Source organism: Pagrus major, chromosome 19, assembly GCF_040436345.1.
Source record: "Pagrus major chromosome 19, Pma_NU_1.0".
Classification (NCBI taxonomy): domain Eukaryota; kingdom Metazoa; phylum Chordata; class Actinopteri; order Spariformes; family Sparidae; genus Pagrus; species Pagrus major.
The window spans coordinates 8684663-8700581 of record NC_133233.1 but is presented as its reverse complement, the minus strand read 5'-3'; the positions used below and the strand labels follow the sequence as shown (position 1 = coordinate 8700581).

The following is a 15919-nucleotide window of genomic DNA, read 5'->3' as shown; positions in this document are numbered from 1 at the left end:
GATAAAGACATTAAGTAATGCAGAACTCCTGATGAAAATCACATTTTAGACATACTCTTTGCAGTGCAAAAGCCATTTCGTGTTTTATTAGTCCATTTTAGGTATAATCAGCATTTTTTTTTTAACTTTTGGCCACTTTTTACTCTTCACTTTCTATTAGCGTAAGCATGTTCTTTCTTTACTGTAGGAAAGGGAATTTACAATAACTGTTTACAATAACTTGGATTGCATATTAAGACAAAAGCAATCATCCCTTTTAAAAAATTAGTAGTAGTTTTGATTGATAATAACTTACAACACTCTGAGACCTTTGATTGTTTTGTCTTGAAGTCAGCACACATTAGACTTCTGAGTAAATATAACATGGAGCAAATATACTGTGCTCTTTGTTTAAACTGCTGATGTATATTCACATTTCTCAAATCATGTTATTGCGACCCATTTGTCACGCTTCTGATGAGGGAAACAAGGTCAAAGTGTGCGTAACAGGATGACTGAAAATATGCACAGCTCTGCTGCGGCCCTGCAGGCATGTCGCAGTCACCCATGGGAATAGAAAGCAAGTCAGCTGAACATACTTCAGCATTGGCAGGGTTCAGAGATCATTAGGCCGTACATGTGAGGTGAGAACGGGGGATTTAGACAGCTTGCTAACAGTGGCTGCTTTTGTGGTCAGTTTTATTTCCCCTGCTTGTTTTCAACCCCCCTCACTCTCCGTCTAGGTCGCAGTAATGTGAGACTGCTCTGTGCTGAGCAGAAAGGATCCCCTCCCTCAGGGCAGAATTCTCCCTCTGTCAGTCTGTGCTCATATTTCCAAATAAAGGATTATTGTGCATGTTGGGCAAACGGAGGGGGATGCAATAATTGAGTCTAAATAGCCAAATTCATTAATTTGATTGTTGGCGACAGCAGATCTCTCGACAGTGTAATTAGGAATGCTAATGGATGGAGGCACGCTAAATCCATCAATGCTAATGATAATTGCTGTTCAGGAAAGTTCAGGAAATGCTTTACGAAACGTGTGGTCGAGGCCACCGCAAAATCAGAAACAGTGAGTGAATCTAAAAATATGACAGAGCTGAGTGTAACCGTGTGGGGGTGACACCCAAAGAGGCCACTTGGACGGGTGCAGCTGAGCAGTATAGTCTGGGCGGGAATCTCCATCTTTTCATCCATCTTTTTTTCCATCCTTCCATGTGGTGGCGAGCAATGCAATCATGCCCTTCTCCCCTCACTGACAAGTAACCACTTCTGAACCGATCATCTCTGATTGGTTGGTGGTTCATCATGCTGGGTGGGTTGCCACGTTCCAAGGCCTTCATCTCCTGCAATAATTTTCTGCAGATTCAGACGTGGTGACACATTAGTGGAGAGGATCTCCTGATTTTTTTTCATGCCCCATGATCAGGCATCTGTGATAATGATGAGTTATTGTTAGCAAGTTAATTAAGGTTAATGTTTTCAGCTGAGAACATTAAGACGTGGACTCCGTTAACTGCCCCGATTTTCTCGTTCTTCCTTGTCCGTCCAAGCCGGCTGACGTTGGGGTCATTACAGCTGCTCTAGGCCTAAGGAAAGAGGGAACCTGTTATTCTAATACGGGTTAATGAATGTCACATGCAAGGGGGAGGCAGTCTGGGAGGAAAGAAAGAGAGATTTCAGCAAGGTATGTCCCCTCCAGGCTCAGAAAAAGTAAGGCAGAGATCAGCTCGTCTTGTGGTCCCCCCTTGTACTAGCGGTAATGATGTTTTTGTGGTGCCCAAAGTGACACTTCTGTTAGCCGGAACTCGTTAACACATGAAGTCTCCAGGCCGGAGTTTCTGACAGCTGACAACAAAGTCCTTTTTCCTGCTTGGTCCCCTGGGCCTCACGGAGCTGTCCCGAGCCTGTTGTTTGGGGCCTTTCCACTTGTGTTACTCGGAGATGTTTTGACATGTTGTAGGTGACATGTTTTTGTGCGATGGCGGGTTATACTGTGACAGCCACAGAAAGAGAAATGCCAGAAAAAAGCACGGGGCATTTAGTCTGTACGCAGCCGAAGCAAAGACAGTGATAGCAAAGAAAGAGCTCTTGTTGTGGGGGTTTCCACGGCATGCTCGAGCTTATAAATGGTCTGATTAAGAAATCCGTCCGACTGTATGAGGCTTATACATTCTGTCATAGCGTTATTCCATCTCCTCAGATTGTATTGCTTTTGTAAAACCATATCAAGCGGACATTTATAGAGGGAGGACAGATTATTTCCATGGGAAAGCTTCAGGCAATATAACTGTTATATTGTTAGGTCGGGGTGGTTTGTCGCCTTCTCTTTGGCTTTGCAAGGAAGGCTAATGTTCCTGTTTGACACTAGCGGATTGCTTTCTCTCTGTGCCTGAAGAAAGAAGGCAGGCTAATACATTTGAGTCTGTGAAGCGAAGGTCGTTGAGAATTACATTCACCCCCCCACTCACTCTCACACACACGCACGCACACACACACACCCCTACTTCTCTCCTTTTCCCTTTAATTTCCCCACTGGATTGGCAAACCGTTTTCACTATTAGCACTGTGGTAGGCAGCTCACAGTGTGTGTGTGTGTGTGTAATTGTCTGTGTGTGTTGTGGTGTGCTGGCAGGCCCACCCAGCAGCAGAGTAGACAGATAAATAGGTGCATGGCTCAACTGGATTGTATTGTCATGAGGAATAAGGACAACAACAACAGCAGTGATACAACGACAAATAATCACCCGCGAGGAGGGATCTGAGTTTGACGTGGCAGGTCGGGGATGAAACTGTGACTTAAAACTAGGTCATGTTCTTCTTTTATGATCCGATATAGAGGCTGTTAACTGTCCCCTGTCTTCCATAAGGACTCTCAACCCTAGAAGTGAGACCTCACAGGAGTTCAGACCAATTGATTAGAGCTACATTTAACACATCCGGCAACAGGACAGCCTTTTTGGAGGCGTCGATCTGCCCTGCCAAGCATTTCCCTTAATGTCTTCCAGATGATAAGGGTCTTGGATTGATATGTGTGTGTGAGCCCGTGGACCCACTGGTGCAGAACCACTGGAGTTTCTGCATGACACACTAGTCATTTAAGCACAAATAGAGACATTTTCAAAGGAAGTGTCTCTCCTGTCTTTCCTTTTTTCGCCTGCGCTCAGAGCACAGCGAGGACCCCCAGGGCGTGTTCTCTCTTCCATCTGCATCGTCTCTCCCGCTGTGCTGCTTTTACGAGGGCCATCCAAGCTGATGGTGCGCCAAGGTAAAAAACACAATAAACAGCTTTCCGGAGGTGTGAGGAGTGGAAATAGAGACGAAAAAAGGAGTATTCTTCTTGTTTGGATGGTGAATAGGGTGTTTGTGAGGACAGGTGAAATGAAAAAAGTGGTTGACTGGCATCTGTTCAAGTGCACACAGACATATGCACAATGCTCTGTACACACATTCTTTTTCGCACATCGTTTATATGCATAGATAACCAATCAGACCACACGAACACTTGCTCAGGCTCCTTCAGCTGTACTGCAGCACACTCCTCTCTACTTCATCTCAGTGATGCATCTCAGCATCAATTTTTTAGGCGTCTGGCAAAGCTCAGCTTTTGGCAGTTAGATAGCTGCAGAGACAGAGGCTCTGAGGTGAATTATAAGTCTGCTGATAGAACAGAGCAGGGGCACGAAAAGATTGATGCTCTCTGTTGTGAGCTGGGAAACTAAAAGATGTGGAGGGGAGGAGAAGAGAAGAGAAGAGAAGAGAAGAGAAGAGAAGAGAAGAGAAGAGGAGAGGAGAGGAGAGGAGAGGAGAGGAGAGGAGAGGAGAGGAACAAAATTTTAATTTAACAAAATTAATATTAGGAAGATAATAAGAATAAGAATTTAATTTTTAGAGTAGAAAAGGATGATTTTTGTACCTCTGGTTAGACTTTCTCTCACCATAAATATTTGCTCTGGTGACTAAACTAGACGATGACATCATTACAGCAGTAAAAGAACCAGACCTCAGCTTCAGGGGAGCCCTTTAAACTAAATAATGACTGCCATTTAGCCACAAAGTGAGGGTGGAGGGGGGGATAACATTGTAAACACCATGTGAAACTAGTATTTTTTTACTGTGCTGCAGCTGATAAAGTAGCTGAGACAAAGTGGTACTTGTGTAAGCCGAGCTAGGCTGTTGCCACAGCTGGTGGCCACGGTGAGGAGAAAAGAGGGAAGACCAGGATCTGAATCACAACACAGATAAGTGAAGCTCAAGTAGCAGGCAGAAAGGACCGAGCTGAAGGTGGATCCTGAAAAGAGGTTTTCAAGAGCAGCCGCCTGTCAGGGGCTGCTGGTTTTATAGACGGACAGCCGCCGTCTGTCCAGGTACCAAACCTTTAACCTTAGACACTGAAAATTCAAAGTAGAGAAAAAGAACAAGAGGAGGCACTTGATGCATGTCGACAGCTCCATATCACCTCAGATCACTCCTCCGAGCAGACAAGTGAAGTCATCCATCCACCGCGCCATCTCGAGGGACCCAATTTCGAGGAGTATGTCTGGCTCTGAATTTAGATACTCTGTCCTTTCCTCTTACAAGCCGACTCCTGCTTCTTCTGTTCATGAAAAGTCCCACTACTCACCTCTTGTAACTCGATTTCTGCTTTACAAATATGTTTTTAAAATGTGAGCCGAGTGAAGGTAACCACGTATGTAGAAAAAAGGTGGCAAAGAGTGCATGTGGATACAAGTCGGGCCCCACCTGAGGGATTTAGCCTACCCTGAGCCATCATTCAAAGTGTAAATCGGCCTTTTTGTGCACAATCCTGTGCATTAAGTGAATTCAGAATCTCAGAGGAGACGTAATGTTTTGACAGTAATTTGGGAATCAAGCAAAACTATGAAAATAGGCCTCTTTGCCCGGGAGGCACATATTTTCTCAGGAAGGAGGAGACAGAGAGAGCATGTGTGTGACTGCCGGCACACCTGCTGCACATTACTCTTAACATACATCAGAATTCATTTAGAGTATATGAATTACATTTTCTGTCGTCTGGTCCTTGATAAAGATGGAGGACAATCGCAGGAGGTCATCAGGGTTTTGGGCAGTGAACATGTTCGCTAAGTGGCTTGTGAAAGCTAAAAAATGCCACGCACAGGCGTTACAGGCAATTAGGATCTGCGGAAATCTGAAACCGAGTCTGCTTTTGGAGCGACGCTCGCCCCGTCACTCACAGTCAAAACACGGCACGGAAAAGTCATCTGAACCATCACGCACACATACATGCACTGGAGTGAAAACCCTAGCTCAAATGCATTTAATGTACACCCTTAACAAGTGCCTGAAAAGACACACACACAGATAACCAGAGGCTATTTAGACCACCCTCGTCGGCCAGTCACTCTCATTCCTCCTCTACCAGCTTAAGTTTCGCATGCCAGATACAGTGTGTGTGAGTGTATGTGTGTGTGTGTGTGTGTGCATCATGGCTCCTGTTCCCAGTCCTATTTCAAAGTTGTTTTCCTCCACTGCTCCTAAAACTCTGCGCCGACTCAATTAAGCAACTGCTCCCTCCAATAGCCGTGGGTCGGAAATTCCATTCGAACGTGATGTTTGAGTGTGTGAGTGTTAACAGCTTTAACACCTGCTCTTTCTATACACCAGCCTAAGCCAAAGGCCAAGATATCAACACTTTCAATTCCTGTTTTCACTAACTGACACAGTCAGTGTTGTCCTGTGGTTAACCAGGGAACAAACAAGTGTTCAGTTGAAGTTCAGTACACAAAGCAGTTACGTAAACCTGACCTCGGTGCTGCTGGGAACATGAAACCTCTGCGGTGTGTGTGTGTGTGTGTGTGTGTGTGCCAGGACGATATAATGAAAGCATAGCCTGCCCACCTGTTCTCCGAGTTTTAACCTGAGACCTCATTAGTACACTGTGTTTCATTTCCAGTACATTACCTGCACAATATGCTGTGTTGCTCTGTGTCTATGCTGTCCTCTGAGTACGAATGTATGTGTGTTTGCATGTTCGTGTGTCAACAGTAACAAATCCAGTTAACTCCTGCAGGAACAGAGTAAGAACAACTTATAATGACTGGATGAAAGCTGACTAAACGTGCTTCTCTTCCTCTCGTCTTGTTCAGGTATGACTATGTGGAGGTGCGAGACGGCGTGGACGAGAGCGGTCAGCTCGTGGGGAAGTACTGTGGGAAGATCGCTCCCTCTCCAGTTGTCTCCTCCGGAAACCAGCTGTTCATCAAGTTTGTGTCTGACTACGAGACACACGGAGCGGGTTTCTCCATTCGATATGAGATCTTTAAGACAGGTGGGTGGTCCAACACAGTTTCACATGACACACACACATATATATTATCAAATTATTGATCTAAGAGAACACTGCACACTTGGTGGTGTCAAGGTATTGCGCATTATCATTATTATTGGTATTGTCTGCTTCCTTGTTCAAAATCACAGGGGTTAAGGATACAGAGAGTAAAAGTTGCTGACAAACCTTGGTGCAAGTTTCATTCAAGGAAACGTTCTTGCACTTTTGATCGTATCACACAATCACTGTCAGCAGACGGCCTTCGCTAAGTTTTCACAAAATTGTAGATGATCTGAGAACTTCAAAGGCTTTATAACAGCCGCTAAAATGACCTTGTGGTGAGTTTCTTTTTCACGACTGTCTCCAAGATCAAGAATAGCTTTTCTTTGTGTAATGTATTAAGTTGCTTTTCCATAGATCTTCCACCTCTTCTACCATCTGCCATTCCAGAAAAAGCTGTAGAAATTTTCACTTGAAGACGAGTGTGCTGTAAACCAATCCAGCAGACTTGATAATCATAATAACTAAACAAAACAAAATAGCATAAAAGTTACAGGTCATGCATCAAAAAAATGCTTTCCTATAAAAATATGTTTTCAGCAAAGATTTAAAAACAGATTATGTGTTGGCAAGGCCAATATCCTCAGGTGGCGTTCACCTTTAGTCATCAGTTTTTAGTTAGAGGTTCTCAGAATACGATTTGGAACATAGGCAGTCAATAGCTCCTTGATATAACTAGGAGCTCAGCCATATTGGGTCTTAAAAGAATCTTAAAATCAAAATTGGCTGCCAGTTCTCCTAGACTAGACACAAAAAAAAAAAAGTCAAAGGCATGAACAAGCCTTTGTAAGTTCTGAAAAGACAAGGCTGATGTAATTTTGTTAATATGTCTTGGGCAGAAGTGAGGCTAAAGGGAAATGCAGCATTGACACTTCATAAGGCTCATACTACTCCTCTACGTGATGGTCTTATTTTTTTAATCGCTTTGCATATTAATATCCCAAGAACAAAACGGTAATGATTTATTGATGTTTAAATGATGTGACCTTTTTAAAGTAGCGATTGATTTCTTTGTTTAAGGTAAGGAGAATTCCGTTATCAGAACCACATCATGAATCATTTCAATCTGATTCGTCTTTAAAGCTGTCACACATGCGCAGCGCGATACAGTATGAAAGCAGGAGGAATCATTCTTATAATGGGGCAAAAAAAAGAGGCTCTCCATCTAATTTCATGGTTTGTTTGTGATTTAGTCAAGGCACCAGAGCATCAAATTATGCAATTACAATATGGCAAGCAATATGCTCGATTCAAAACCAATGAATCATGGTCCCATATGTTCCATAATTGTAACAGTTTTTATCTGGTGTGAATGATTGTACAATAAGCAAGGGTATAATTTGCTAAGCATCCATTCAACAAATGTTGCTTCAAGTTCTATTGTCAGATGGCGAGGGTGTGAAACTGCCATTAAAACCAATGATTAGCTGACAGTGGCGAAAGTGAATTCATTCCACTGAAAAGGGTTTAAGTTTAAAGAAGTGCTTTCACTTCCTTTTGTTTTCTGCAGTAATCCAGTATTCAGTTTGAGGTTCCTCCCTTCAAGTCAAACCTAAAAATAAGACCTCTGGGTAATTTTAGACAGGAATCGGGTACGATAAACCCACAAATATCCTCAGGGGATGTCTTATCATTAACACATGAAAACAATGGGGAGAATTTCCTGTTGGTCAGCAGCCATCCTTTGTTTGGACTGGAAGGAGGAAGAGGGCAGGACATATCTGGAGTGTGACTATAATAGACAGACAGGTGCTACAGACTCCACTTTCATTAATTAACCTTAACAGCAGTCTGTAGGACGCCCCCCTCTGTGACCTCCGAGACATGATGAATGGCCCCGCAAGGTCCCTCCTTCCTTTTAATCTGGGCTGGTGTGTGTTTGTGCCGGTGTTTGTGTGTCTGGGCTCGTGCGTGTCACCATCACGGCAGCGCAGCTGGTGGAGTCTGGGTCCATTTATGAGATCAAAGCGACACCCCGCCCTGACATACGCAAACCCATCCCCGCACACTGCCTCGATCCCCTTGATAGGCTGGTTAAATCTACTACATTCTTCCCATGATTAGCTTGGTATTTCCCAGTCTCATCTATTAGCCAGGACTGATTACAAATGAGGCGTGTTAGGGGCCCGGTGGTGATAAGAGATGAAACTGCTGAGCAAACTTGCTGAGATATGTGGAAATCTAGCAAAAATACAGATGTAAGGGAGGAGAGAAGATAGAGAGTCAGGACTAGAGAGTTGGAGCTAGATGAAAATCTAGAAAGAGTTTTTTGCTTATGAAATCCAAAGTGGAGCCAGGGATCAGATTAAACCCAGAACAGAGCTTTATCATCTGGGTGTGTTTGCACCTTTCAGACATGAGCACCCTGGGTGTGCCGTTGCTTTCTTAGTGGATCCAGACCCTCATTGTGCTTTGAATTTACTCCGTGTTTTGACTACTGCAGCGCTTGCTGCCGCCAAGAATAGGGCTCTGAGATCAATTAACAGCCCTGTTTGTTAGAGCGAGGGAGAGAACCAAAGAGAGAGAGACAGAGAGCGAGTGAGATTCAAAGCTACCTGATTAGTACAGCTTATCAACAAGCAGGGTATTAGCTGGGAAAACATTGTGTTGGCTAACACATGTAACGTTAATGATGATACACAGATGCTTCGATAACGGATGGAAGAATGGGAGGCTCGCGCTCATGCATGCCAATGAAGGGAAATGCAAAGAATGCAGGCTGTTTATCACTGTGATGATAGGCCTGGAGATCACTGCAAGTCAACCTCAGGGATTGGTACTGCCTTTCATCTGGGGTTAATACAAGCAAAGGTCACATGGAAGATAAATATACCCTCAAAGGAAACATATGTAAACAAGACCTCCCCATCAGGGATCATATTCCAACTCACACAAGTATGTTTACATGTGCAGGTTCACCCCCTTAAGCTATAAACTATGTAAATACACTTTAACACACGTGTCAACATGCTGGCATTCATCAACGGTAGCCTGCAAAGTTTTCTAATTGGAAGAGAACAGGTTGTTTTGCGGCTCTACCCCTCTCCACTCCTCAATCCCATCCAACCATCTTAATTAGCATGGGCTATTTATTTTATAGCCAGCAAATTGGCAGCCTCGCTCGGCTGGCTGAAGTCTGGCAAGAGACGGGAAGAGTGAGAGATTGAGAAGAGGGATAAGTCAGGGAGCGAGGAATGTTTGAGCTGAAGGGAGCAGATTAGCAAGATGGTTGTGTTTGTGTTTGTCTGTAGAGATGGTGAATAAAAAAGCTTGGCCTTAACTTGAGAAACAAGCAGCAGTATGATCAAAAGTCTGTTATATCAGCCCCAAAAAGTTAAGTCCTGGTACTTTTATAGAACATGGAAGGCTGTGTTTATCTTGTCATCTGACGGTATTGCACTTAAAATCCTCAAGTGTTAAGATCCATCCTTTTAAGTATATTTCCATGCGCACATGCACAACATATGTTCTCTCTTAACAGCTCTGCAGTTTTCTTAGAGCCACATCAATGCTGGCCGAGGGCCCATTGAAGTGGGCGAGGAGGCAGAGATAGTGCCGCTGGTAGCCCCCCTCCCTCCAAGTCGCATACACACACACACTCATCTCCATCTCATCACTTAATCATTACTCAGGAGAACAATTAGGTCCAGTGGATGGAGGCTTACCATGTCTGTCTTTACAGAAAAATGGTCATATAGGTCGTCTCCATAACTTAAGTTATATAACTTATGTATTTATTTTAACCTAAATAAGAATCTTTTCCTAAACCTAACAAAATAGTGGTGCCTTAACCTAACCAAGTAGTTTTGGTGCCTAAACCTAACCAAGATGTTCTGGTGCCTAAACCTAACCAAGATGTTCTGGTGCCTAAACCTAACCAAGATGTTCTGATGCCTAAACCTAACCAAGATGTTCTGGTGCCTAAACCTAACCAAGTAGTTTTGGTGCCTAAACCTAACCAAGTAGTTTTGGTGCCTAAACCTAACCAAACTGCAATTGTTTCACTATGTTAACCATGTGATGACAAAGGTCTGGTACAAGGTAGGTCTGGGACACATTGTTGTGGAAGCTCTCCAACGGTCACATACATGCCGTTTTGGGAACGCTCATATACGTAGTGTCAAGAATCACTGGCAGTCAACCAATTCAGTAGGGTTGAGTGAGCTTAATTGAAACAAGCATCAGATAGACTTAGTACAATGTGTCAATATCCTCATTGGGTAGCTGACTAAAGTTATTTATTTAAGTACGTACATAAAAAATACTTGTTCTGAAAATAGTTCTCTTACTATTGTGATCAAGAGCTTTGACTGGAAACTCAATTCTGCCCACAGCAATTTCAGACTTAAATTAACAACTTCCAGTTTGTCCCATCCACGAATGTACTTGTACCGATACAAATGAATTTGTTGGTTGAACAGATGCAAACAAAAATACTATACTGTTGTACTGCATACAAATTATGTCACTTTAACACGGGTGGTTTTACTCTGAGCACACACCTGTGAAAACACTTTCAAGGTGTGTGTGTGTGTGTGTGTGTGTGTGTGTGTGTGTGTGTGTGTGTGTGTGTGTGTGTGTGTGTGTGTGTGTGTTGGGTGGGGCCTAATAGGAGGCATGTTCTGCATTCATGGAGCGCATGCCCTGATGGCATAGCTCACATCTGGAACGAAGACAGACTTTCATGACACACAGACACACAGCCCTCATGGAAACCTAAGACAACAAATCTCTTTAAGGGGAGCCAGGGGAAAATTGTGACCCAGCCCACCCCCCATGCCATCAGTGCTGGCTCATCCCTCATTGGATGGGAGGAGAAGTGACGTCACAGGCATGGTCACAGCACAGTCAGTAGTGCAGTGCCTCAGGGTGTGTGTAAGAAAGGTTAAATGTAAACCTGCCTTTCCATCTGTTTGAAAGACTGACACTCCACAGGCTTTAGGTTAATGTTTGATTTAGCGTTGAAAGAGTTAATTTTCCACCAACGATTAACCCCTGTGTCACTGTGGCATGAGGACAGACTGAAGGGGAGGGGGAGGTGTGGCGGTGGGGGTGAACTGGGCTAATGATCAGCCAGAGAGTAGCATGGAACATAAACAGTGGTGATTTACTTAGCAGTCCAAGAACAACACCTTTAGCCCCGACGGCTCCGGCCACTAATAACCCTTACAGTGGCGAGAGAGGGATGAATAATATCGAAGAAAAGGGAGAGAATTGATGTGTGAAAAGGGAGAGTGCGACAGATTTTAAAAGTGAAAATAGAAAGAGGCTGACACATTTAATGCCGGCTCCTTGGCACAACGTTATTCTAATGATTAACGTTTGGTCTCTGGTCTGCTTTCAGCACTTAGAGCAACAGCTTAATAGAGACATAGAGGACAAGTCATCAGGGAGAGTAACAGTTGAAAGGCGCCCTGCTCCACTAATGTTGAAACCATGTTTATTTGATATTTATTATAGATCTCTCATACTGGCAAATTTGAAATCAGATCTCCATTAAATATCATTTTGCCGGCTACAACTTGTCCCCTTAAACAAACTCTAATCACTCAGCGTGCGAGTTAGAGTGACATTTGTTTACTGCCCGATCCAGAGGAGAAGGGCCCGCTATAAATGAGAGTTAAAAGAATCCATTACTAGCGGCTGTAAATGTTTGAGTGCCCAGTTGGAGGTTGCTGGTAAATGTTGCGCGTTCAAGGTTACTTCTTTTTCTCTCTCCCAACATCCTGTCGTAAATTCAGCTTGTTTGTTTAAAAGGAGTGCTGGGACTATAGGTGCACTGTGGTCCAACTATCTCAAATGAAACTGAACAAACTAAGCGTAATCTCTCGTATTTACACAACCCTTCTTGTTTCATATTTTAACCACTTTCCCATCAAGCCGATAAATACGCCAGGAAAGACAACAACGGCTGCAGCGACATAACAAGCGAGTGGCAGCGAGTGAGCAAGAGGCTGCGACTTAGCATTTGGCTGACAGCGGGATATATTTGTCTCCCGAAGCTCCTTGTCAACACAGATGCATTCACACACACGCCGCTCGTACGGACACTGTCACAGAAAAGCGTGACTGCTATCATGAGTGCCTCTCACACAGACATCAGCACAAAGCATCCTGGCTGTGGCGAGGGGAGCTGGAGGCGGGAGGCCCTCCCATGTGTAGGCACTAGATAAAAGAGATGTGTTGGATGATTATCTCGCCAGTGGGACCAACCGGAGCGCTCTGTCTTCTGCTGCATTTTTGTTGTGATGTCTTCGCTCTGTCCCTTTCTTGAAGGCTGTAAACGCAGCCGGTCACACAAAAGATGACAATAGGGGAGTTGTCCTTGGCTCCACGTCAGTCATGATCATTCAGAAGCACACAGGAACAGGACGACCTGGTGGTGATGTTGAGATATGTGAACTGGAAATACGTGCTGTTATATTTTAAAGCCTTAACCCACATTTCACAAATTCATTTATTGAATAAAATCCAATTAAATTGTCAGACTGGACCTAATGCTGACAGAAGAATCAGTCCAAGCATTATACTCTTTTCAGTGCCAGTATAGTGCCTGGATTTTAACAGGTTTTCTGAGTGAACCATTTCCAGTGACCAAATCTGTTCTGGTCAACTGCTGAGCAGAGATAAGGGTCATGGTGGAGGCAGATGAAATGGTTGGAGAGTGCAGTTTTGAGCCAATATCCACAGGAAATTCAATGCACTGACCTGAATTGCACTTTAGGTACTGTAGCTGTCTAGAGCACTCAGGGACCGTGTGCACATTTTTCAAAGAAGTGGCTTGCATCTATACTTTTCCCCCCAAAAAACTGCCTGACATTTCTCCCAAATGTGGCAAGGTAAAGTGCAGAGCTGCAGCATCCAGCAACCCTCTCATCCAGGGGAAACACTGCCTCTCTCGTCAAAATTTCTCCATTTTCCGGGAGTAAATACGAGCGGAAGCTGTGAAATTAATGGCACCCACTGTTCTCGAAAGCCACACTTTAGCTGCCGCACTAAATGTCAGCTCTCTTTAGAGTCAAAACGCCGCTCGCCGTGGCTTTCAACTTGGAAAATCAACATGGCTCTCCCTCCTGTCACTCACTCCACTGGTGGACGGACTGAAGTGGGCCTGATGGTCTTGAATTAGGGGCCCAGCAAGATGCTTGAGTAACAGTGGAAAAAGCAGTTTGCCACATTCATTTAAGCTACAATGACTGTAGTACGGAGGCTCTATCTAGCGATAACTCCCAGCAATTTTGGTTTCGATCAGCCCCATCTGCGCCCATCATGCTGGCTGTCAGACAAGCATGAAAATGACATTATCCTGGGCACACATCTGCCACTAATGGCTTCAAATAATTGCCCTGGATGACAGTAGTTCCCTTTTTCCTCATGTTGTGTGTTTGTGTGAAGCGAAGCTTGGAATAATCTCGCACAGCGTTTGAGCACCAGTAGTGAACACACATTTGGGTCCAAAAGTCTGAGACAACTATTCGAGATACTCATAAATGATAATTCAAATTGAGTGAAAAGTTGAATCTTTGAAAAATGTCCGTGAATTTCAGAACATCCCCCTTTTCCAGCTGGCATGGACTCCACAAGTTTTGGCCAAACCCAACCGTAACCCTGATCATGCTTTCGATACAACTGATCCAGTTTTTTCTATTCACTTAAAAACCTTAAGCCAAGCCAAGATTTCACAGTGAGAAAGCCCTCTTTGCTCAGAATAATAACTTGTCTTCTGACACTTACATTTACTTTCTGAATCCCCAAACTTTCTGATTATTTCCAGCTTTTTGTGACAGTTTTCAAGAATTTCAATGTGGTCTCAGACTTTTTGGCCCAACTGTGTCTTCATGTATCCCTCTGTCACTCATCTTAAATCATATCCTCGTGCTCGTGATGCTCAGAGAAGAGGCTAACAAGGGACGTATGTTAGTGCTCCTCCTCAGCTGAAAGGCAGCTCTCCAGGGAGTTGTGAATAAATATTTTGACTTTCCCTTCTGTAAAATTGTGTGTTTAAGTGTTGATGTATGCAGTCGTTGCCCGCCCCCTCCATCACTGGCGCTGTAATTTTGCCTGAGCACTTCTCATATGACACAGATGAGTCATGTCCTGATGGGTGTGTGTGTGTGTGTGTGTGTGTGTGTGTATGTGTGAAAGAGAGAGAGAGAGAGAGAGAGAGAGAGAGAGAGAGAGAGGTTTTGCAGGTTTTGAGTGAATCAAGCTGTTTATTCGCTCTTCCTTGATTCTGGTGATTGAGGCTTTTCACTAATGTTTACACTTGCACTCCAGATGTTCCAGGAGTTACAGATTTAACAGATGCACACACAGTGATGGAGGCATTTCATGTTTGTGACAAGAAGGGAACGAAAAAGGGCCACAGAACCACATAGAGAAGACCCAGATGTGGCCTCTAGTGAGCAGAAGAACTATCAAGGTGGTCCCTCATCTATGGACCATAAACTGTCCTCCACTCAATAGACATGCTGGCAGGCAGAGCCTTTAATACCCACCACACAAAGCCACCCACAACAGATACTTAACCAACAGTCATTCAAAAAGATTTGTGTCCACCCCTTCCTTTGTCCACGTTATGTCTCATCTTCTCACTTCCCGTCTCGTTTCCTTTCGTCCTTCCTGTAGGTCCCGAATGCTCGAGGAACTTCACCTCCAACAGCGGTGTCATAAAGTCGCCAGGGTTCCCGGAGAAATACCCCAACAACCTGGACTGCACGTTTATGATCTTCGCCCCCAAGATGTCCGAGATCATTTTGGAGTTTGAGAGCTTCGAGCTGGAGCCCGACCCGACACCCCCTGCTGGTGTTTTCTGCCGCTACGACAGACTGGAGATCTGGGATGGCTTCCCTGGAGGTGAGCAAGCAGCAGGCAGTGCTGGTTAATGATCCAACTTGTAAGAAAGTTGATTGTAGAGTCTCATTCCCAACATTCCCAAAGCATCGAGTTGGGAAATGACACTAAAAAGTCTTCCAAATTGGACCTTTAAGACAGAGCCGTGCATGATCTGTTTCACCTGTGAATTAAACTTACTACAAGAAGTTTTTATCCGGTTATGATACTGATGCCTCTATATGATCTACATAAGAAAACAAGGCCATCAGCAAGAAGATTAGCTGTTTCTACATAGTTATTAGAGTTAGCCATAAAAAATAATTTTAGTCAGAATCTGACCAAGTGACATACATTAAGAATGAGTGCTGAGAATCAAATCGCACAAGGCCCTGGTGTTTATACCACTTTTGTCCACAGGAGCCGTCAGAATCAACAAACAATGAGTTCCTTGTAGCTGCTTTAAATTGAGGCTGGGTAACTTTTGAGAGAAAAAGTCAGACAATCTCACTGTTGATGAAAAGTTGCGTTAATAAGCGACAAAATGCAATTTTGGCATATCATCGATTCGATTGTTGTACAAGAAAAAAATAGCAAATATAATATCAAAAGCTGCTTTTCTACTCTTTAGTATTACTGCTGTGTCCTTTCTCATTTCTTAAACTTACCACAAACACCCCTGCTGTAAAAAGTAAGAGTTAAAATGACCAACAGCTCAGATTTGTCTGCCCATTTGGA

General features: G+C 43.9%; 1 protein-coding gene across 2 annotated transcripts in view; it reads left to right on the top strand.

Moving 5' to 3' along the window:
• nrp1a (neuropilin 1a) overlaps positions 1–15919 on the top strand; it is a 63019-nt gene that overhangs the window by 12786 nt on the left and 34314 nt on the right. For both annotated transcript variants that reach the window (XM_073488372.1, XM_073488371.1), the window contains exons 3-4: positions 6108–6289; positions 14978–15205. In XM_073488372.1, the coding sequence (XP_073344473.1) occupies positions 6108–6289; positions 14978–15205 (410 nt within the window). The remainder of the gene's footprint in view (positions 1–6107; positions 6290–14977; positions 15206–15919) is intronic.